Below are 21660 nucleotides of genomic sequence, written 5' to 3'. Positions count from 1 at the left end.
TTGTGCCTCCTTCATGCTCCCTAATTGCAGATCTTACAAGCAATGCCTCTTATAGGCTTCAAAATGAGAAGTAATTTGGTTAATGAATAGGATCTAAATGTTCTTTGTAGCTCATTTCCTGGAAATATTCTGCAACTTCCCTGATGTTACTGGGCACCATTCTATAATGCAAGGGTCTTTTCCATTCTTTTACTCCCCTCAGTTTATTTCTTTCTGGAAATAAAAGTAAGCTCCACATCAGTTAGAAATAAACTCTGATTCAGCGTGTCACATTTTCTCAGCCTTACATATCTTCACACTACACAAATATAGCATTTTGATACCATCTAAACTACCATGGCTGCATCCTAAGGCATCCGTAGTTTTGTGGGATGTTTAGAATGCTTTCTCATCTAACTACAAATCCCAGTATTCCATAAGTTGTGGTCATTGCAGCTAAAATGGTTTTAAAGTGCTATAATTGTGTAGTGTGAAAGATATCTTAGTGGGAAGATTTAAAAAGCAATCACGTAAACCTAATGTACCAGTAAATACTGAATTTAGATTCTCTTCCCTTCCCAAGAATAGCACTTGTTTCATAGATACTTTATGCAATTATTTCTGCGATACTGGAAACATTTTCCCAGTTTCTAGAGTCATTGAGGTTTCTGGAGCCAAAAAGATCCATGAGTTCCCAAGTCACATTTGCATACAGCTGAAATATCACTGGAAATTATTTGGCCAAATGTACAACTAAAATTGTTCAGTTTATTTTCCTGCCAGAAAATATCTCTAGGCCATTTTTAAATTACGAAGTCATTTGCGCTACCACTTTCGTTTGTATTGATATTCCTGATTTGTGCAGTATATCAATGCTTCTCAGGCTGTGTGAGAGGGACTGGCAGTCATTTTTCCTCACTCTACCAGGGACCAACATCCTATTTGTGACCATTAGCAACAATTCTTTCTTTCTGTCCTATAAACTTGACAGGGATTTGGTAGCTAATGGCTCAGGGACCTGAGACCAATCCAGAGCCCACCACTTGGAGTAGCACTGCAGTATATATTTATTTATTTCATATAACCTCATTCAGTTTTTACTTCATTTAGCAATACAGTAGAATCTTTCTTATCTAATATAGTCAGCAGAATGTTGGATAAGCGAAAATGTTGGATAATGAGGGATTAAGGAAAAGCCTAGTAAATGTCAAATTATGTTATGATTTTACAAATTAAGCACCAAAACATCATGTTTTACAACAAGTCTGCCACTTCTTTGGGTGCGTGGCTGTACTTGTGTTGTTGTTGGGCATGTTGGCCCACTGCGCGTTGCATTGACAAAAAACAACAGGAAAAACTCAGCCGCTATCAGGACCTCAAGATTGAACTTCAAAGACTCTGGCAGAAACCAGTGCAGGTGGTCCCGGTGGTGATGGGCACACTGGGTGCCATGCCAAAAGATCTCAGCCGGCATTTGGAAACAATAGACATTGACAAAATTACGATCTGTCAACTGCAAAAGGCCACCCTACTGGGATCTGCACGCATCATCCGAAAATACATCACACAGTCCTAGACACTTGGAAAGTGTTTGACTTGTGATTTTGTGATAGGAAATCCAGCATGTCTGTCTTGTTTGCTGCCTAGAGAAACAGCTGTGGATCCGGGCAGGATAATACAGAACGTTGGATAAGCGAAGGTTGGATAAGCGAGACTCTACTGTATGTCTTTCAGGTCTGAAGAATCACCAGGATTTACCAGAAGATTTGCTTCATTCAACGGATTCATATTCAGAAGGTTTGAGATTTGCAGCCTATGTATGGTACAATTCCATATTACCTGGTTCTTTAGTGAGCAGTTCTACAGCACGTTTCAGAGAAAGCCCCCACCTATTGTAATGCTTTGGTTTTCTATTTTGGTAGATCAGTTTTTTGTTACTGTTTTACATGCTGGTGATTGCCTGGAAAGGCAGGCTAGTCTCCCCTTTTTCTTGTTTTGCAGTTCACACATGTTCAGTAGGGGATTTTGGAGCCAGATGCTATTCAACTTCGTGGCTGTAGGCAGATGCACACAGCTACAGTGGTACTGGCTGGAAAGGAAACTGCATTCTGCCTTAGCTCAAGATTTATTGCATGGATTACTCCAGACACTGCTGGAGAAATCCCTCCCTCCATCATCTTCTTTGTGCTGATGCTTCTGAAAAATCTTGCAGCTAGATAGAAGATCAGGAGGAAAGTGTGCAGGGAACAGGCCAGGAATAAAAAATACCTTGTAAAAAAGAGCTTCTTTGTCAGATGCTTTGTTAGCAGAGGAATGCCAGTATTGCTTCATATAGCATGTGCATTCATAGGTGTATGGCAGTATCTTTATACTGTTTTAAAATGTTTCTACCCAAACCATTCTAAAATATGAAGTCACATATAGATATTTTATAAATGCTGTATTTTCTCTTTGCGTTATTTAAAAGCCTTTATTTTGGAAAGTAAGCAACCATTTAAATAAAAAATACATGAAAAAGGAATTGGATGGCAGTGAGGACTAGGAAACTATATATGAAGCAACTCAATGTGTAATTCTTTTAATTATTCTTCTCTCTATGGTTTACTGCAGAACCTGGAACAACTACTCTAGAAATTACAGATGTTCTTGCTTGTCCCAATATTGCAGTCCACCACAAATATCTATTTCAGGAAAAACAAATGGGATCAACAGCAACATCAGGTAAACCCGTTTCCGTTCTGAATTAATGTGATTGAACAAAAGTCCTTGTTCAAGCAGTGGTTATTGTTATAGTTTTCAGTATTTTGGTCTTAGTTGATCTAGATTGTTTATTGATAATTATATATTAGTGCATTGAAACTAGAACAGATATAATATTGATTTGCTACATATGAAAAAACTCCCTCTGATCTTACTTTTCAGGAAAATCTTCAGACGATAAGAAAGACCCTTGCAAATGTGAAAATCTTGTGACTTTTCAGAATTTTGCAAATGCTGAAGTTCAGAAACTAACACAACAATATATCCTTTTTTAGTACCTCTTTCTATTGCCTATCTTCTAGGAGAAAGTAAAAATAATGTGCATCCAAAGCACACATCCAGATGAATACTTAATCATATTTAATCTAACTTAAAAACATCTGAAGCTGTCACTTGGTTTTCAATCCCAACTACTCATATATTTGCAAATCTTTGCTGGTGGCAACAGGAAAGGAATGAAAGTAAAACTATTTTGCATGCTATATCTCTCTCACTGAACTGCACCCCTCTGCTGTTCTCTTCTATAATGCAAATACTCTCCTGCCAAACGCCCCCATGGGCTGTTGTTGCATATGGAGCATTTAAAGAATAGTTGTCGGTGACCTGACAACTTCAGGGTTTGCAGTAACCTTCTGAAAATAGGCCATTTTTCCTATATATGTAAAGAAGTGCCAGAATCTACTTCTGACTTCTCAAACACTGCTGTCGATTGGTAGGAGCACATTAATGATTACATGGGTATGCTCAAGGATAATCAGAAGTATTGGCAATTAGTGTTATCTGTCATGATGGCTGTGTATTGTCTCATGCGCCATGCAAACAGGAAGGTTTGGTGAGACACAGCATGGATCTTTTCATGTCTCCCCTGTTTCTCATCCACCGCAAATTTGCTACACTGGATTATGGCACATGCAGGTGCTCTGTAGGAGGGGGATGAAAGGCACTTTGAAGAGGAAGCCAGTTACACCTGAAACAATAGTTTTAATATACTGTTTAACCTGGAACTTAATCTGCTAATATAATCTGACCCTATCATAGAAGTGTGCAGGGCTCCAGGTAGGTATACCTTCCTCTAGGACACTATGATTGTAGCTACACATTTTCCTTCTCTCCTCTCCCCTCCAGTGGATGTTTAACATTCTCTGGTTTGTAGAAACCACTGACTGTTTTGTGAGGAGTACAGCCCCTTATTGCTGAAGTCCAATCCTATCAACATAGTAAATTATTATGGATGACTGGAGACATAGTCCAACATCATCTGGGAAGCCAGTTCCCTTCTCCAAATTAAAAAACTTGAAGCACTATCCTTGTATTTATTTTGCAACTGACATTTAACATTCAAATCCATACTGGGCAGTTATTTACGGCGTGGGATGAATACCTATTTACTTGTTTTTCTTATTTATTCTTCTGCTGCTGACTTCAGAATTCTCTGTGCATCCTGATAGCTTCTCAATTTCTCAGGGCTGCTCTGGCTTCAGTCCTGATGCACACATCCACTCAAGCTGGTTATGACAGGAAACAATGATAAATGGATGCTAAATCTCAGTGTTTGGTTCTTGGATGTAGTCAACTAGTGCAGTGGGGCAGTAAAGCAATGTGTCACTTAAAATCATTCAGCCATACTGAAGCATTCTAAGAAAGGAAGCATGCCAGTGAAATTAAATGTGAGGCTCTAACTCCCCCTAGCTGCATTTTCAAAATTTAGAACTGCAGAACTGTAGGTAATGGTATACAATAAATTTAGAACTGCAGAACTGTAGGTAATGGTATACAATAAAGGGACACAAATCCAGAGAAATTGTTTGTGTTGGATAGATTTATATCCAACAGAGTTTTTATCATCAAGAAGGCAGGAAGAAATTGCTAATTTCCCATCACCGTTTCAGTGAAAGAATTTCTAGTAAAGTTGGGAGGATCCTCTTGAACAGTAGGAGGTTGTAGGGGTGGGGGAGAAATTGGTGCAAAATTGCTACTCCACTCCCTTCTAGTAGGAAATTTCTGAAATAAAAGTTTGGATTTAACCGAAATGAGGTTTTTACCCAGATCCACTGTATCAGTTATGGAATCTCTGGTGACAAATAAGCAATCGCAATTGGATATAATTTCTGCTATGCCAGTGTTATCAACAGTACTGCTACTACATGTAGGAAGTAACCTCCCTCTACACATCATAGAAATTGCTACTTGGAGATCATTACTACTGAACTAAGAGCATTTATGCTGGATTAGACCAACAGCATATCCTCTTTCACCCAGTTTCCCAGTGACATCCACAAATAGGTCACTTTTAATGCAGGTAAGTATTGGATTCCCAGACCAAAATGTCATAATTATTTGTATTGAATAATCTGATGCTTTTTCATATTTACCTTAACACATGCTACTAGGAGAAATGTCAAAAAGAATGGAAGCCCTGGAAAATCGATTAAGATACCGATGAACATTAAGATACTTCTCAACAGAAGTTTACAAGTGCGTTGGAAGAATGTACCAAAGCTATCAGCAAAACGTCCAGATTCCCCCATTAAAGGAGAATTTATAACTCCAGTACTTTAACAAAGTACATTATATTGCATTTTTGCATTGTCTGGGAATAAAATCTATTTGTATGTTTTTTAAACTGAGATAAGCTATTCCACTTAATAAAATGGTGCTACAGAAGGCATTTTAACTAGTTTACGAATCTGCAAGGATACAGATGTTTTTTTATTCTAATGCACAATGTAGTCATGACTTAAAAAGCAGTCTTGTGGAAGTCTATTTTTGTGCCATGCAACTTTTCCTCAGACGTCTAGAAAAGGATCTGTGAAACAAAGCCTTTAAAGAGAAGACTCTTCTGAAATATTTGTCTCCGATACACATTACAAAGCAGTTTCCCACTGGTTGTACTTGTAACTGTACTAATATAGAGGTATCTCCAGGAAAGAGTGCTTGTCCAGCAATTTACTCATATGAATTAACCATTATATGGGGGAAAACATTGGACTCTTCCTATTTACCTAATTTTTGTTAAATCAGCTGATGTACATTTCAGAGCTATATAAAGTGGCATCATTTGTAGTTCTATCATTAGAATGCCTTCCATGCTAATTATAAAAGCCTCAGATTTTATTTTTGAAAACACATACATTAGGAAGAACTTCCTGACAAGAGCTGTTTGACAATGGAATGCACATACCTCACTAATGCAGTCCTGCTTGCAAATGCAAGACACTAACTGTCCAGAATTGATTTTCTGAGAGAGCAATGTCATGCCAGACAACTGAGATGACAAAATCCCAGACAATGCTGTCAGCTGCCTTTCTAACTCGCTGAATTGTTTTATACATTTTTCAGTATGTTTTGAGCCAAGCATACTGGTTGTTCCTGTGTGCCTTGTTTCCAATTTATGGTAATTGTATTATGGGGTTTTGTTGGCAAGATTTGGTCAGAGGGTGATTTCATTTGCCTTCCTGAGACTAAGGGAGTGCGACTTGCTCAAGGTCACCCAGGTTTGCATTTCCAAGTTGAGGTTCGAACCCTGGTCTTGAGTCTCAGTCCATTTACACTACACTAGCTTTTGAGCCAAGTATAGCAGCACCAATATCAGCACAGGTTTGAGTTAAGATGTATCGCACTGTAAGGCAATAGATGGCAGCAATTAAGGCTGGGCCTTAGCATTCACTGCCAAAGGCAAAGCACCACAGCTTCAGAACTTTTACTATGCTAGACATCAAATAAAGTTTCAATATAACACTTATGCAGTTGTTTCAATCTCAAAACGATTTACATCTTATTTTATAACTGGGCTTAATCCACCAAGAGTAAATGTATTGAATCAAAGGGACTTACATAAGTGTTTTGACTTAACAAGTTCTATTGATTCAGTAGGTGTACTTGTAGCATATATTTAAAGGGATGCACTGCATAGCTGCATTCTCTGGTTTCACTACCATACTGACCCATTTATTTCCCAACTAAATTATATCATCTTGCTTTTTCTTTAACTTCCAGCTTTACCGGATAACTGTTTTTCATTTCACCAAAACTTCCACACCTTCATGCATTCAACTCATGAAAGCTCATGCCGACAACAGAATTATAACCAATTTTATTACATAAAATGTAAACTTCTGCCAAGTTTATTTTTCTGCAGTTTGCTCTGGCATGCTTCGAATGATGTCAGAATCACCTGTTGGGAAGAAAAAAAATCAGTAGCATCAGTGGCTTTAGAGCAAAAGTGAGTTCCATGATGAAGATGTCTAAATCCTGAATGTAAACTACTAGTGCAAACTCACATCCTTTCTTTTATACACAAATATTGTTACGTATTTTCAAAACACTGGTAGATTTTAAGTATGATTTCAAATTATTCCAGATGGTACATGTTACTTGCAGTTAAAAACCAGGACTAGGGAGAGGAACCAACCCTGGGGACACACCGCATAGTAATAATATAGCGAATGTCTAGCCTGCCCTGATCACGGAAATATCAGGACAGCGAGAATTATTCGCATTGTTTTCACAATTCCACATTGTGATCATTTAGAAAGCATACTTTGAATGTAATTGATTTGCACATGAAAATGTTAGATGTACTTTGTGCTTAAAAGAGGGCTGCAGGATGGACTACATTTAACCTGCCATTAAATACTTTCCAATGTCTATTGAGAATTTAACACAACTTTGATGCATGTTCTGTGACAGCAGATGTCCTGGATTAGCATTACCCAGTTCTACTGAGTTCTATAAACCATGGGTTAGTTTCAGAAAATCCCTGATAAAACAAGGCTTTTAAAGACATTTGTGCAAAATCACTGGAAAATGTTTGGGAGTTTTGCAGAATGCAGAAAAAAACCTCGGAAAAACTCATAAAATTCAGCCAGTAAAGAATTTGATATTGGCAACAGTCATCACAAAATACTGATTAACTGTGGAGAACATCCCTAGAAGTTACAGTAATAATTTTGGATGCAACAAAACCCACAAAATATCTATAACTATGCCATCAAAGTGATGTTGCTAAATCAAAGCCAAGCCTGAGTACTGGAATCAGGACAACTTTCAGAGAATCCTAGACAAGAATAGACACATTTAAGGACCTCAAGTGTTTTTAAGTCTACAACCCACATACAACACACATACATACCTGGATCAATGATGGCCAATGTACATACTCTGTAGTATTTTCCACATGCTGTACCCAATTCAATATTGTTGCCACTGTAGTGGTGTACACCAGTCTTGGCCAACATTGCATAGTACTCAATTTCTGATTTCCTAAAAATTAAATCCATATGAAAGTTAACCTTTGGAAATTCTTTGCATAGCAGCCACACTAAATCAATAGTATTTAAATCAATAATATTGTAACCAATTCTTACTTTATTAAGGCAACGACAAAGATAGTGGGCAATACGTGTCTTGAAGGTCAAATGTGCCCCCATAGCTGTTTTTGTAGCATTACTGCCACAAGTTACTGTAATTGGTGATAAATGTGGCAGCACCACAAATAACCATTTTTACTACAGAAGGATGGCTCTGCCATGCCAATCTGAAACTCTTATGGTAAAAATAAGCACTTTTCACACCTTCCTACACCATATATGGCTGCTGCAGATGCACAATACATGTCATACTAGATGAGCAGGAAAACCTCCAAAGAACCCACTCTATTGTAATAACGAAGCCCACCTATAATTTAAGAGTGAAAAAACATCTTTCTATTTTATTAGATCGCCAGATGTTTTGGAACTCATTCTCTCTAAATTATATACAAGAGATGCTTCTCTAGAATATTATTTCCAAAAGGATATTAATTCTAATAGTTTTTAAATGTTAAAAGAAATTTTTATAACAATGAAAAAATTACATAAACACAGCCCAGCTAAAGTACTACTGCATACTGCTGGAAAAAAAAACAGAAAGAAGAGAAGTAAGAATTTTAAAAAAATTGTTCCATAATGCTACAAAAATTATACCAAAAAATATAGTTTCAATAATTCCATCATGAGGTTAAATTTCTATTGCTTCTCCCATCAACTTTCAGTAAAAAGAAAAAGCCAGCCTCAACCTTATTTTTGCAGAAAGCCTGGAGAGTTGGACATGGGCGCAAAACTATCCCGCAATTAACAAACGAATACCCAGCTCAATTATGGGCAAGTATCCTATGAGCTCCTGATGGTGCAACGAGTTAAACTGCTGAGCTGCTGAACTTGCTGACCGAAAGGAGCACAATAAGCTCCTGCTATTAGCCCCAGCTTCTGCCAACCTAGCAGTTCAAAAACATGCGAATGTGAGTAGATCAATAGGTACCACTCCAGCGGGAAGGTAATAGCACTCCATGCAGACATGCCAGCCACATGACCTTAGAGGTGTCTACGGACAACGCCAGCTCTTTGTCTTAGAAATTGAGATGAGAACCAACCCCCAGAGTCGGATACGACTAGACTTAATGTCAGGGGGAAAACTTTACCTTTAATTATCCTATGACTTCAGAGAGGAAAGCTCTCAACGCTCTAAATGATGCACTTGGCATGCAAAATAATAACTGCAATAATAAGTAACATGCTACTTAACAACATCTGCAGTTACTTATTTTAATCTTTATGAAAGATCCACTAAAAGCACAGCTCCAAACACATTTACTCTGACATGCCTATTGAGTTCAATGGGGCTAATTTCCAGGTTTGTTTACATTAACATCAGCACTTTTGACATCCTCCTACACCACAGTTAGCTGTAGACGCACTGTACATGAATTCAATAGGGGTAATTTCCAGGGAGCTGTGCAATTACTTGCAATACAGTTTGAAGATTACTGTATGTTAAAAAAATCTAAACAAGCCGTTTGTTTACATTAACATCAGCATTTAGTAAATACACACTTACCTCAAAGCAGGACAATTGTTGGCCAAGATGACCAGCTTGGCTTTGCCCTGCCGGATCATTTTCAGAGTCTGCTTGTATCCAAGTACATATTTTCCACTTTTCATAACCAATTGAAGTCTAGAGTTTATGGACTCCAGGGACTTTTTCTAAAAGAAAAAATAATAATATACAGCTTTCAAAATTATTCCAGCATTACAAAGTGCATTTATAAATCTCATCACACACAAAAGCGGGGTTCCTGGACTTTCTTATACTGTACCTTGAATACCGGGCCTTGTAACACTAAGTATATCTCACTGGAAACTGTTTAACAATAACAATATAACTTTAAACAACAACCTAGTTAGGTATTTTAACTCACTTCAAACCAAACTAGGAATAATAATCATAATCATAACTTGGACTTGGAGCGGCTTACATATGGCACAAGGTGCCTAAAACAACTCATAAAATAAACAGACAATACAATACAAAATAAAACCACGAGTATATAAAACAACAATTTGAACTCAGAACAGCGCCCAATAACATCTGTCGTGGCCAACTGGGTAATTTGAACAGTCACACATTCAAGTTTTAAAACTAGTCTATGGAAAGAAAAATAATCATGACCTAAAGAAAAACACTGTTTAGTACTATTCTAACTACCTCTAGTCCTCAAAACTGCTTTGTGGAAATAGTCAGTCCTCCGTATCCACAGATTCTGCAATCACAGATTCTACCATCCACTGCTTAAAAATACATCCCATCTAAAAAGCATCTTGTTTTCTCCACTTTATAAAAGGCACACAATTTTATTAAACAATCATATATACAGTAATGGGATTTCAGCATCTATGGATAGCCATGGGGGTCTTGAAACTAAACCCCAGCAACTACCAAGGACCATCTATACAGGTTATGCAAGTATGTTTGTAATATAGGCTACTTAATGACTTAGAATGAGTTACCAAGTTATCATGCACTTCTCAAGTATTATATATTTTTCAAAAAAAAACCCTTCCAAGACACATGTGACTACTTTATATTTAAATCCTAAATCTACACCAAAATCCTGTTAATGTCACATCTTCTGACATCTTATTATTTATGCTTATAATTCCACAATAAATTCTCCCTAGATCATGTTTTCATTCACCCATCAAATTCACAGCAACTATTCAAGAGCAACTAGCCTTGTTTCTGGGTTGCTGAGTTATCCGGGATGTATGGCCATGTTCCAAAAACATTCTTTCCTGACGTCTCACCTGCATCTATGACAGGCATCCTCAGAGGTTGTGAGGTATGTTGGAAACTAGTCATGTGGAGTTTTTATATCTGGAAGGTCTAGGGTGGAAGAAGGAACTATTGTCTAGTTAAGGCAGGCATGAATGTTTCAATTGGCCACCTTGATTAGGATTGAATAGACTTTCAGCTTCGAGGTCTGGTTGCTTAATGTCTGGAGGAATTATTTGCTTGGAGGTGTTAACTGGCCCGGATTGTTTCCTGTCTGATTGTTTCCCGTTTTCAGAGTGTTGTTCCTTATTTAGAGATTTTTTAAAATATTGGTAGCCATATTTTGTTCATGTTCATGGTTTCCTCCTTTCTGCAGAAATTGTTCACATGCTTGTGGATTTCAATGGCTTCTCTGCAGAGTCTGACATGGTAGTTGTTACAGTAGCTTTATTTCACTGGCAAAGTTTCATTAATCAGATAAATTCAGGCCGCTTCCACATTGCCCCTCTATTTGAGGCTCTGATCCCAAATCTCTAGCAGTGGAGACTCATATAAGCCTGTTAATGCAGATAATCTGAGATCACATCCTGGGATAAAGGGCAGTGTAGAAGGGTTAACTGTGGACATTTGAAACCCCATTTCAGGTGTGCTAGAAGCTGCACATTCAACTGAGGAGGGAAGGAAACAAAAAGCTGGGTTCAAAAGACAGCACTTATACACCACTATCACAGAGAAAATAATAGATAGCACCCATGGATTTTTATATCCGGAATCCCTCCATAGATTTTTGTCCGTGGAGATGGGTGGGATATAAATAAGAGTTCATTTACTATTATAAATAAACTGGAGTTAAAATTGCTGGAATAAACCATAACCACCTTAGATATGCAGATGATACTACTTTGATGGCTGAAAGCATCAATGAAGAAAGTGCAAAAGCTGGGTTGAAGTTAAAGAACAAACAAACCAAGATGATGGCAACCAGCCCGTTTGATAACTGGCAAACAGCAGGAGAAAACATGGAGGCCGTGACAGACTTTGTCTGACTGCAGTCAGGAAATAAGATTTTTACTTTTTGGGAGGAGAGCAATGACCAATCTTGATAAAATACTGAAGAGTAGAGACATTACACTGTCAATGAAGGTCTGCATAGCGAAAGCAATGGCATTCCCCATAGTAACCTATGGATGCGCAAGCTGGACCATAAGGATGGCTGTGTGAAGGAAGATAGACGCTTTTGAACTGTGGTGTTGGAGGAAGATTCTGGGCGTGCATTGGACCGCGAAAAGATCTAACCAGTCCATACTCCAAAAAATAAACCCAACTGCTCACTGGAGAAAAGGATGTTAAGGGCAAAGATGAAGTACTTTGGCCACATAAGAAGACAGGAAAGCTTGGGGAAGATAAAGATGTTGGGGGAAATTGAAGGAAAAAGGGAGAGGGGCCGACCAAGGGCAAGAAGGATGGATGTTATCCTTGAAGTGACTGACTCCACCTTGAAGGAGCCACGACCGACAGGGAACTCTGGTGTGGGCTGGTCCATGAGGTCAGGAAAAGTCGGAAGCGACTGAACGAATAAACAACAAAATGTATGTATTCCAACAGATGGCAACCCAGTCTCTGTTTGAATATGGAGGCCGCATATCCCAATATTGAGTAGTTCTTCCTGTCAGGAAATCTTCCCAATGTTTGGGTGGCATCTCTTGAATCCTTAGCTCCATTACAGCCTAAGCTCCCCTCTTCAGTGTGACTCCCTTTCAAAGACTAGAGCACGGCCACCCACGAGGCCTCCCTCCGCCCGCCACGTGAAGGCCCGCTCGCCTCCGGCCTTCCCTCCCGCTTTGCTGGGACACTCACCGTCTTCTTGGCGGCCACCATCTTGCCGGCTCACGTCGGCCCGGGCGTCACCTGAGCAAAGAACAAAAACAGGAGCGTTACCACCGCTTCCACCCGCGCCCCGCCTTCCCACCCAGGCCCAAACCCGGAGCCCCGCTCACCAGAGGCGCCTTCAAGATGGCTGGGCAGCGAGGAAAGGAAAGAAGGAGCGCCCACAAGGCACCGCGCCTGATCACCTCGCGAGGACGGATACGCTCGCGAGAAGGGGATAGCCTTCCTCCACAACCGCGGCGACACTGAGCATGCGCGGCTGTGCGTCGCCTGGCCTGAAGAGGGCACCGACACCACGGAGAGAATATTCTTCCGGCTCTCAATCGAATATTCATCGAATGTTTCTATAGTAGCCAAAAAGAAACCATGGCGTGCATCTACAGCAGGCATGTGCAAACTTAGGCCCTCCAGGTGTTTTGGACTTCAACTCCCACAATCCCTAACAGCCGGTAGGCTAGGTTGATATGAGTTTTCCGGACTGTATGGCCAGGTTCCAGAAGCATTCTCTCCTGACGTTTCGCCTGCATCGATGGCAGGCATCCTCAGAGGTTGTGAGGTCTGTTGGAAACTACGCAAATGAGGTTAATATATCAGTGGAAAGTCCAGGGTGGGAGAAAGAACTCTTGTCTGTTGAAGGCAAGTGTGAATGTTGTAATTAATCACCTTGATTAGCATTGGAATGCCTTGCAGCTTCAAAGCCCTGGCTGATTCCTGCCTGTGGGAATCATTTTTTGGGAGGTGTTAGCTGGCCCTGATTTTTTTCATGTCTGGAATTCCACCGTTTTCTGAGTGTTGTTCTTTAGATTTTAGAGTTTTTTTAAAAAAATACTGGTAGCCAGATTGTGTAGGCTATTAGGAATTGTTGGAGTTGAAGTCCAAAACACCTGCATGACCCAAGTTTGTAGTTTAGTGAGGCACCAGCACTCCTTGCCAAAGACCTTGTGAAACTATAACTCCCATGATTCTATAGTATTGAGCCATGGCAGCTAAAGGTGTCAAACTGCATTCGTTCTGCAGTGCAGATGCATCCTGACTTGCAGAGTGCTCTTGCACTATTGGAAATAAAGAAATAGACTCATGGAATTCAAATACATTAATGTCAAATGCTATCAGAGAGTGTGCATAAACATGTATAGTCTGCCTTTATAAAGACCAGAAGGACAACATTCTGGGCTATGTGTTTATTGGGATTTTGCATGCTGCGGCTACAACATTATTAGAGTAAGAAACATGCTTTCAATACACAGTCATAGGCTGCTTTATGGTGATGGTGGGACCCATGGTATCAGGCCCAAATAGTAGACAGTCTCCTTCAGAAGTGGGGCAAGTAAAGATAAAACCCACCCCATATTTGTCCCCTATTATTCAACCAATGGTGAGGCCACAGGAGAGTGTGGCCCCATCTGCACTGACCATCTAGTACAGTTTAAAGCTAGCTTCAAACTGTGGCAGCCAGACAACAAACTCCCACAAATGCATGTGAAAGAAAGCCCTTCATATGCAGCAGTGCTCTGTGGCTTATTTCACCACCATCCAGTTCCACAATTGCCTATCTGCACACTGAAAACATTTTCTTCAATACCAATTTGAAACTGACTTAAGTGGTCAGTGTAGACAGGGTCTAGGAGGTCCACAGGAGACAGCCCTTGGATACTACATTTTTATGAAAAGGAATAATGCAAGTGAAAATATTAGTCATTTATATATTTATATATTTATTTATTTCATGCCAAAAGCATTGCATAATAAATAAGTTTTAAAGTGATAAAATAAAGGAATCACAAGCGGCTAAATAGTTTTAGACCAAAAGTGGGCAACAGCGACCGCATTGTCCATAGCTTTAAACAACTCCTCCTCGGTACATGAGGCAGGACATTGTGGGCAAGCATACATATGCTGAGTTGTTTGTTCAGCTCCACAGTCACACAAGGTGGAGGATTCCTCCAGGTAGTGCCATCTTGCCAAGTCGTCTTTTGATCTGCCCACTCCACTTCTGAGTCTGTTTAGGGACTTCCAAGTTGCCCATTCTTGGTTTGCCCCTGGAGGAAGACCCTCATGGGGGGCCATCCAGTTGGGATTGCCTGGTTTATCTGCCCAGAGAGATATTCTTGCTGTTGCTGGGGGAATAGCAAGAGGAGTGGTGGTTCTCATGAAGCTTTTCCTTGATTTGAGTCTACTGGGAGGAGGCTGATAGTCATGCAGAGGATGGTTTTCACAATGTTCAACTTTATTTCTCTCACAGTTAGCAGCAACTTCCCGTCGCACGTCAGGAGGGGCAATGCCAGCTAACTTGTAGAGTTTATCAACAGGTGTAGGTTTAAGGCATCCTGTGATTATTCTGCATGTTTCGTTTAGTGCTATGTCCACCTGCTTCGCATGGGCAGACTTTTGCCAGACAGCACAGGCATACTACTACTCAGCAGTTGATTAATTAAGATGTGTCCCCTAGGATTTTGGAGAAAAGGGCAGAGTTCCCTTTTGCAATCAGACTCAACCCCTGCAGATTCCTGCCCTGCTACTTTATTTTAGACAGTAAGCAATAAATAGTAACAGATAAAGATTGATGTTAAAATGAAAAGTCTTCCCTCTAGTGGAAAATAACTATCCCGGCACTCTCATAATAAGCATGAAGAAGTGTAAGGAAGGGTGCATCTGCACTGCAGAATTAATGCAGTTTGACACTACTTTAACTGCCATAGTTCTGTGCAATGGAATCCTGGGATTTGTAGTTGGATGTAGTTGGCACCAACATAATGGGAAACATAGTACTAGTTGGAATTTGGGGTACTAATAGGGATGGTATTTGCTGAATCCACTGTGACAGTTCTTGTCACTCAGCTGCCCAAATAACAGGGGGTTTTTTTAAGGCAGGAAGGAAGCTAAGGATATTTAATTCTAATGTTTTCATCCAGATTTCTCTTTTGAAGCGCTGTTGATTTTTATGGATGGATGTTTTCCTATTGATTTCCATGGATATAGCTTGAAGTAATGTTGTGAAGGATTTCTGCCTTACAGTTAGTTCTCCATATCCACGAATTTGCATCCACCAATTAAACCATGCATGGTTTGAATATACTGTATTCCTCTCTACAAAAAAGAAATATCCATATAGCAAACCTTTCTTTTGCCATTTTGTATAAGGGATGCCCTTTTACTACACCACTGGATATAATGGGACTGGACCAACTATTGATTTTGGTATCAAAAAAGGATCCTGGAACCAAACCTGATCAGATACCAAGGGCCCACTATAATTCTATTGTATTTCTGAGATGCCATCAATGTTGTCAAACACAGCACCCCCCATCCCGGAGATTTATAGTTCTCCTAGGGCACTAAACCAAAATGTGAATTTTCCCTCCTTTCTGCTGAACTGCAATTCCAGCAAAGGACAACATTGGCAGATGGGCTAGTACTAACTTCTCTCAAAAGTTCATGTTTTATGTTTGTCTTTTTATTAAAGTCTGCAGATATGTACTGAATTCTTCTAAAGACTTTATTGTTTCCCAACACTTTAATAAAATGTATCTTTGCTTGTAACTCTTTGCCTATATTGTATCCTTTGCTCCCTGCTTTACTCTTATATGTATACAATCTATATTAAATAATGTAATTTCTGACCGAGCAAGCCACAGGGGTCACTGCCTCCTTGCTGACCTGACTGATTATTTTCCTGGGTGTCTAGACCTGGGCAAAATCCCTAGACAAAGGTGTCAATCGAGGCCCATTGCGTACATGTATGAATCAGCAGACGATTTCGGCTCTAGATCTGATATTGTTGGCGGATACTTTCCCAGCTGATTGTTTCCATTGGGCTGAGAGATGACTGGCTGCAGAAACCGAGACTCAAAGTATGTACACTCATTAGATTCCTTTATTTAACATCCAAGACTTGTTCCGAGGCTCCTTGCTTTTGTCTTTCCCAGGATACTTCCTCATCACCAAGGACTAAAATAATTAAACCAGTCAAAGACCCATTTACATTTCCCGATATGGACATGGACTTTCCAAGGCTTGCCTCCTCCTAAGAGAGCTGCCCCCCAACAACTGCTTGGCCCTCCATCTCCTCCCTACTTCCTACTTTTAATGTTCAGTTAAAAGTGTTTAATTTTTTTAAAACCAATCTCTTTCCCTCCACATCAGTCCAACATTACAAAGTAAAACAAACTCCATGTTGAGAGAGAGATCCTTTCCTGCCTCTTCCTCTCTCATATGCAATGAATATCTAGCCAGAAGGTCAAAACATAGTATTTTCATGTTGTTGTCCTGCTGTACTCCTTTCCTAATCTTGAACCAGTCTGTTCAGTTCCATGGTTTGTTCTTACTGTTGCTACTTAGTCATTATACAGGAGACAGACAATTCATATTCTTTTATATAAAGACAGGCTGAGTTTTTTGAAAAAGACAACAGCGCAAAGTTAGTCCTAGTAAGGTTTAGCCTATTTACTACCTACTAGCCCTTTATAGAACTGGTCCTACTAACTTTTCTCTCCTAAATCCTAGGATTCTGCAAAAATTATCTTGATGTTTATAATGGGAAAACTCCTGTACTGGTATAAATGTGATGAATATACATAAGTGCAGCTTTCTGCTTTGCTTCCCCTGCTATGTAAACACATTCTTAAACTTAAGCATCCCTCTGAAGAATGCTGTGCTTCATTAACTGCAAACAAGTAGGTACAGGTTGAGTGTCCCTTATCCAAAATGCTTGGAACTAGATGTTTTAGATTTTTTAAATTATTATTTTAGAATCAGTGTGTTGTATTTATTGAGGGTTTGCCCTTTTTCTTTTTGGAAACCGCCCCAAGTCCCTCTGGCGAGAGAGGGTGAGATTATGATTATGAATATGATTATGTCATATATAGAATCATAGAATCATAGAATCATAGAATAGTAGAGTTGGAAGAGACCTCAAGGGCCATCTAGTCCAACCCCCCGCTAAGAAGCAGGAAATCGCATTCAAAGCACCCCCGACAGATGGCCATCCAGCCTCTGCTTAAAAGCCTCCAAAGAAGGAGCCTCCACCACAGTCCGGGGGAGAGAGTTCCACTGCCGAACAGCCCTCACAGTGAGGAAGTTCTTCCTGATGTTCAGGTGGAATCTCCTTTCCTGTAGTTTGAAGCCATTGTTCCGTGTCCTAGTCTGCAGGGCAGCAGAAAATAAGCTTGCTCCCTCCTCCCTATGACTTCCCCTCACATATTTGTACATGGCTATCATGTCTCCTCTCAGCCTTCTCTTCTGCAGGCTAAACATGCCCAGCTCTTTAAGCCTCTCCTCATAGGGCTTGTTCTCCAGACCCTTAATCATTTTAGTTGCCCTCCTCTGGACGCTTTCCAGCTTGTCAGCATCTCCCTTCAACTGTGGTGCCCAAAACTGGACACAGTATTCCAGGTGTGGTCTGACCAAGGCAGAATAGAGGGGGAGCATGACTTCCCTGGATCTAGACGTTATTCCCCTATTGATGCAGGCCAAAATCCCATTGGCTTTTTTAGCTGCCGCATCACATTGTAGGCTCATGTTTAACTTGTTGTCCACGAGGACTCCAAGGTCTTTTTCGCACACACTGCTGTCAAGCCAGGCGTCCCCCATTCTGTATCTTTGATTTCCATTTTTTCTGCCGAAGTGAAGTATCTTGCATTTGTCCCTGTTGAACTTCATTTTGTTAGTTTCGGCCCATCTCTCTAGTCTGTCAAGATCGTTTTGAATTCTGCTCCTGTCTTCTGGAGTGTTAGCTATCCCTCCGAGTTTGGTGTCATCTGCAAACTTGATGATCGTGCCTTCTAACCCTTCGTCTAAGTCGTTAATAAAGATGTTGAACAGAACCGGGCCCAGGACGGAGCCCTGCGGCACTCCACTTGTCACTTCTTTCCATGATGAAGACGACGCATTGGTGAGCACCCTTTGGGTTCGTTCGCTTAGCCAATTACAGATCCACCTAACCGTAGTTTTGTCTAGCCCACATTTTACTAGTTTGTTTGCCAGAAGGTCGTGGGGGACTTTGTCGAAGGCCTTACTGAAATCTAGATATGCTACATCCACGGCATTCCCTGTATCGACCCAACTCGTAACTCTATCGAAAAAAGAGATCAGATTAGTCTGGCATGACTTGTTTTTGGTAAATCCGTGTTGACTATTAGCAATGACCGCATTTGTTTCTAAGTGTTTGCAGACCACTTCCTTAATGATCTTTTCCAGAATCTTGCCTGGTATTGATGTGAGGCTGACCGGACGGTAATTGTTTGGGTCGTTCTTTTTTCCCTTCTTGAAGATAGGGACCACATTCGCCCTCCTCCAATCTGCTGGGACTTCTCCTGTTCTCCAAGAACTCTCGAAGATGATTGCCAGTGGTTCTGAAATAACTTCCGCTAGTTCCTTCAATACTCTTGGATGTAGCTGATCTGGCCCTGGGGACTTGAATTCGTTTAGAGTGGCCAGGTGTTCCTGGACAACTTGTTTCCCTATTTGGGGTTGGATTTACCCCAATCCTTCGTCCATTCCATGTTGCTGAGGTTGAAGATGGCTTTCTTTTTGTGAGAAGACCGAGGCAAAGAAGGCATTAAGCAGTTCTGCCTTTTCCCTATCCCCTGTCACCATCACCCCATCTACTCCTTGCAGTGGCCCTATCGCCTCCTTTTTCTTCCTTTTTCTACCAACATAAGCAAAAAAACCTTTTTTGTTGTTTTTTATGTCCCTGGCAAGCCTGAGCTCATTTTGCGCTTTAGCCTTGCGAACCTTTTCCCTACAGGAGTTGGCTATACGTTTGAATTCTTCTTTGGTGATTTCTCCCCTTTTCCACTTCTTGTGCATGTCACTTTTGAGCTTTAGCTCAGTTAGAAGTTCTTTGGACATCCATTCTGGCTTCTTTGCACTTGTCTTATTTTTCTTCTTTGTTGGCACTGTTTGCATTTGCGCCTTGAGTATTTCACTTTTGAAAAACTCCCATCCATCCTTAACTCCCTTGTTTTTTAATATCGGCGTCCATGGAATGCCGCTCAGTACTTCCTTCATTTTTTGGAAGTCAGCTCTCTTAAAGTCCAGAATGCGTGTTTGACTTGTCTTAGTTTCAGCATTCCTTTGTATTGCAAACTGCAGGAGCACATGGTCACTTGCCCCTAAGGATCCAACCACTTCAACTGTATTGATCAGGTCTTCCACATTTGTTAAGATTAGATCAAGAGTTGCTGATCCCCTTGTTGCCTCTTCTACCTTCTGGACCATAAAATTATCTGCAAGGCAAGTGAGGAATTTGTTGGACTTTGTACTCTTGGCTGAGTTTGTTTTCCAGCAGATATCGGGATAATTGAAATCGCCCATGACTACTATATCTCTTCTTTGTGCCTGTTTGGTCAGCTGTTGACAGAAGGCTTCATCAAGTCCTTCATCCTGACTCGGAGGTCTGTAGTAGACACCCACGACAAGATCTTTTTGAGTCCCGGTTCCCTTGATTCTTATAGGTATCAGCTTTCTTCACTGACTAGCTTTCAGAACCATACCTATATCTTCGAGATGGGAACTAAGTCTCATTTATGTTTCTTATACATCTTATACATATCAGCTTCCTTCATTGCCCAGCCTTCACAGATATAAATAGAAGTGGGAAATACAATGGCAGGAGCAAACCTTTAGTATTTAATAATACAGCTTGACACTCCTGGATTTTGTCAAATTCCTCCATAACTGCCCTTCCAAGTCTGTCTTGGTCTCCTTTCTTGACTACAGTCTCCATTGTAATTAATGACTGAGTCAAGATGTGGAAAGTTGAATGTGTTAATTGTCTGCTATAATAATATTTATTATTATTGGAAAAACTCTGGCACAAGCCAGTCAAGGTGGTCCCAGTGGTGATCGGCACACTGGGTGCAGTGCCTAAAGGCCTTGGCCTGCACTTAAACACAATCGGTGCTGACAAAATTACCATCTGCCAGCTGCAGAAGGCCACCTTACTAGGATCTGCTCGCATTATTCACCGATACATCACACAGCCCTAGACACATGGGAAGTGTCCGACGTGTGGTCAAATTCAACAGCCAGCAGAATGTCTGCTATGGACTCATCTTGTTGTGTTTCAAATAATAATAATAATAATAATAATAATGATAATAATAAATAAATAAATAAAGACTTGGAGAAGATAAGACCTGGCTATGGTTCCCGGATGGGACCCTGAAGAAGGTGACAGAAGGCCTGATCCTTGCAGCCCAGGAGAAAGCGATCTTGCAATTAAGGTCAAGATAGAAAAATCAGCTGATGACCCAAAATGCAGACTCTGCAAGGAAACCGAAGAAACCATTGATCATATCCTCAGCTGCTGTAAGAAAATCGTACATACAGACTACAAACAGAGGCACAACTATGTGGCCCAAATGATTCATTGGAACTTATGCCTCAAGTACCACCTCCCAGCAGCAAAGAACTGATGGGATCACAAACCTGCAAAAGTACTGGAAATGAACATGCAAAGATACTGTGGGACTTCCAAATCCAGACTGACAAAGTTCTGGAACACAACACACCAGACATCACAGTTGTGGAAAAGAAAAAGGTTTGGATCATTGATGTTGCCATCCCAGGTGACAGTTGCATTGACGAAAAACAACAGGAAAAACTCAGCCGCTATCAGGACCTCAAGATTCAACTTCAAATACTCTGGCAGAAACCAGTACAGGTGGTCCTGGTGGTGATCGGCACATTGGGTGCCGTGCCAAAAGATCTCAGCCGGCATTTGGAAACAATAGACATTGACAAAATCATGATCTGCCAACTGCAAAAGGCCATCCTACTGGGATCTGCACGCATCATCCGAAAATACATCACTCAGTCCTAGACACTTGGGAAGTGTTTGACTTGTGATTTTGTGAAACGAAATCCAGCATGTCTATCTTGTTTTCTGTGTCATAATAAAATAATAATAATAAATATTTTTTATTTATTTATTACAATATTTAT

General features: G+C 40.4%; 2 protein-coding genes and 1 non-coding gene across 4 annotated transcripts in view; 1 reads left to right on the top strand and 2 right to left on the bottom strand.

The window, feature by feature from the left end:
* matn2 (matrilin 2) overlaps positions 1–5425 on the top strand; it is a 73616-nt gene extending 68191 nt beyond the window's left edge. For both annotated transcript variants that reach the window (XM_062980151.1, XM_062980150.1), the window contains exons 20-23: positions 1714–1776; positions 2590–2700; positions 2902–3000; positions 5127–5425. In XM_062980151.1, the coding sequence (XP_062836221.1) occupies positions 1714–1776; positions 2590–2700; positions 2902–3000; positions 5127–5182 (329 nt within the window). In that variant the 3' untranslated portion in view covers positions 5183–5425. The remainder of the gene's footprint in view (positions 1–1713; positions 1777–2589; positions 2701–2901; positions 3001–5126) is intronic.
* A 1391-nt stretch (positions 5426–6816) lies between these two features.
* rpl30 (ribosomal protein L30) lies at positions 6817–12969 on the bottom strand. The gene is made up of 5 exons (XM_003219521.4): positions 12825–12969; positions 12685–12735; positions 9613–9758; positions 7871–8001; positions 6817–6913 (listed from the first exon to the last, which is right to left on the bottom strand). Exons 2-5 carry the CDS (start codon positions 12703–12705, stop codon positions 6864–6866), a joined length of 348 nt encoding a protein of 115 aa, XP_003219569.1. The 5' UTR covers positions 12706–12735; positions 12825–12969; the 3' UTR covers positions 6817–6863.
* Positions 7105–7238, bottom strand: LOC134299078 (small nucleolar RNA SNORA72). The gene has a single exon (XR_010006217.1). It is a non-coding gene; the product is annotated as a small nucleolar RNA SNORA72 (small nucleolar RNA).
* Positions 12970–21660: the final 8691 nt, after the last annotated feature.

Source organism: Anolis carolinensis, chromosome 4 (assembly GCF_035594765.1).
Source record: "Anolis carolinensis isolate JA03-04 chromosome 4, rAnoCar3.1.pri, whole genome shotgun sequence".
NCBI classification, from domain to species: Eukaryota; Metazoa; Chordata; class Lepidosauria; order Squamata; family Dactyloidae; genus Anolis; species Anolis carolinensis.
Note: the sequence above shows the minus strand (reverse complement) of the source record. Positions and strands in the feature narration are given on the sequence as shown.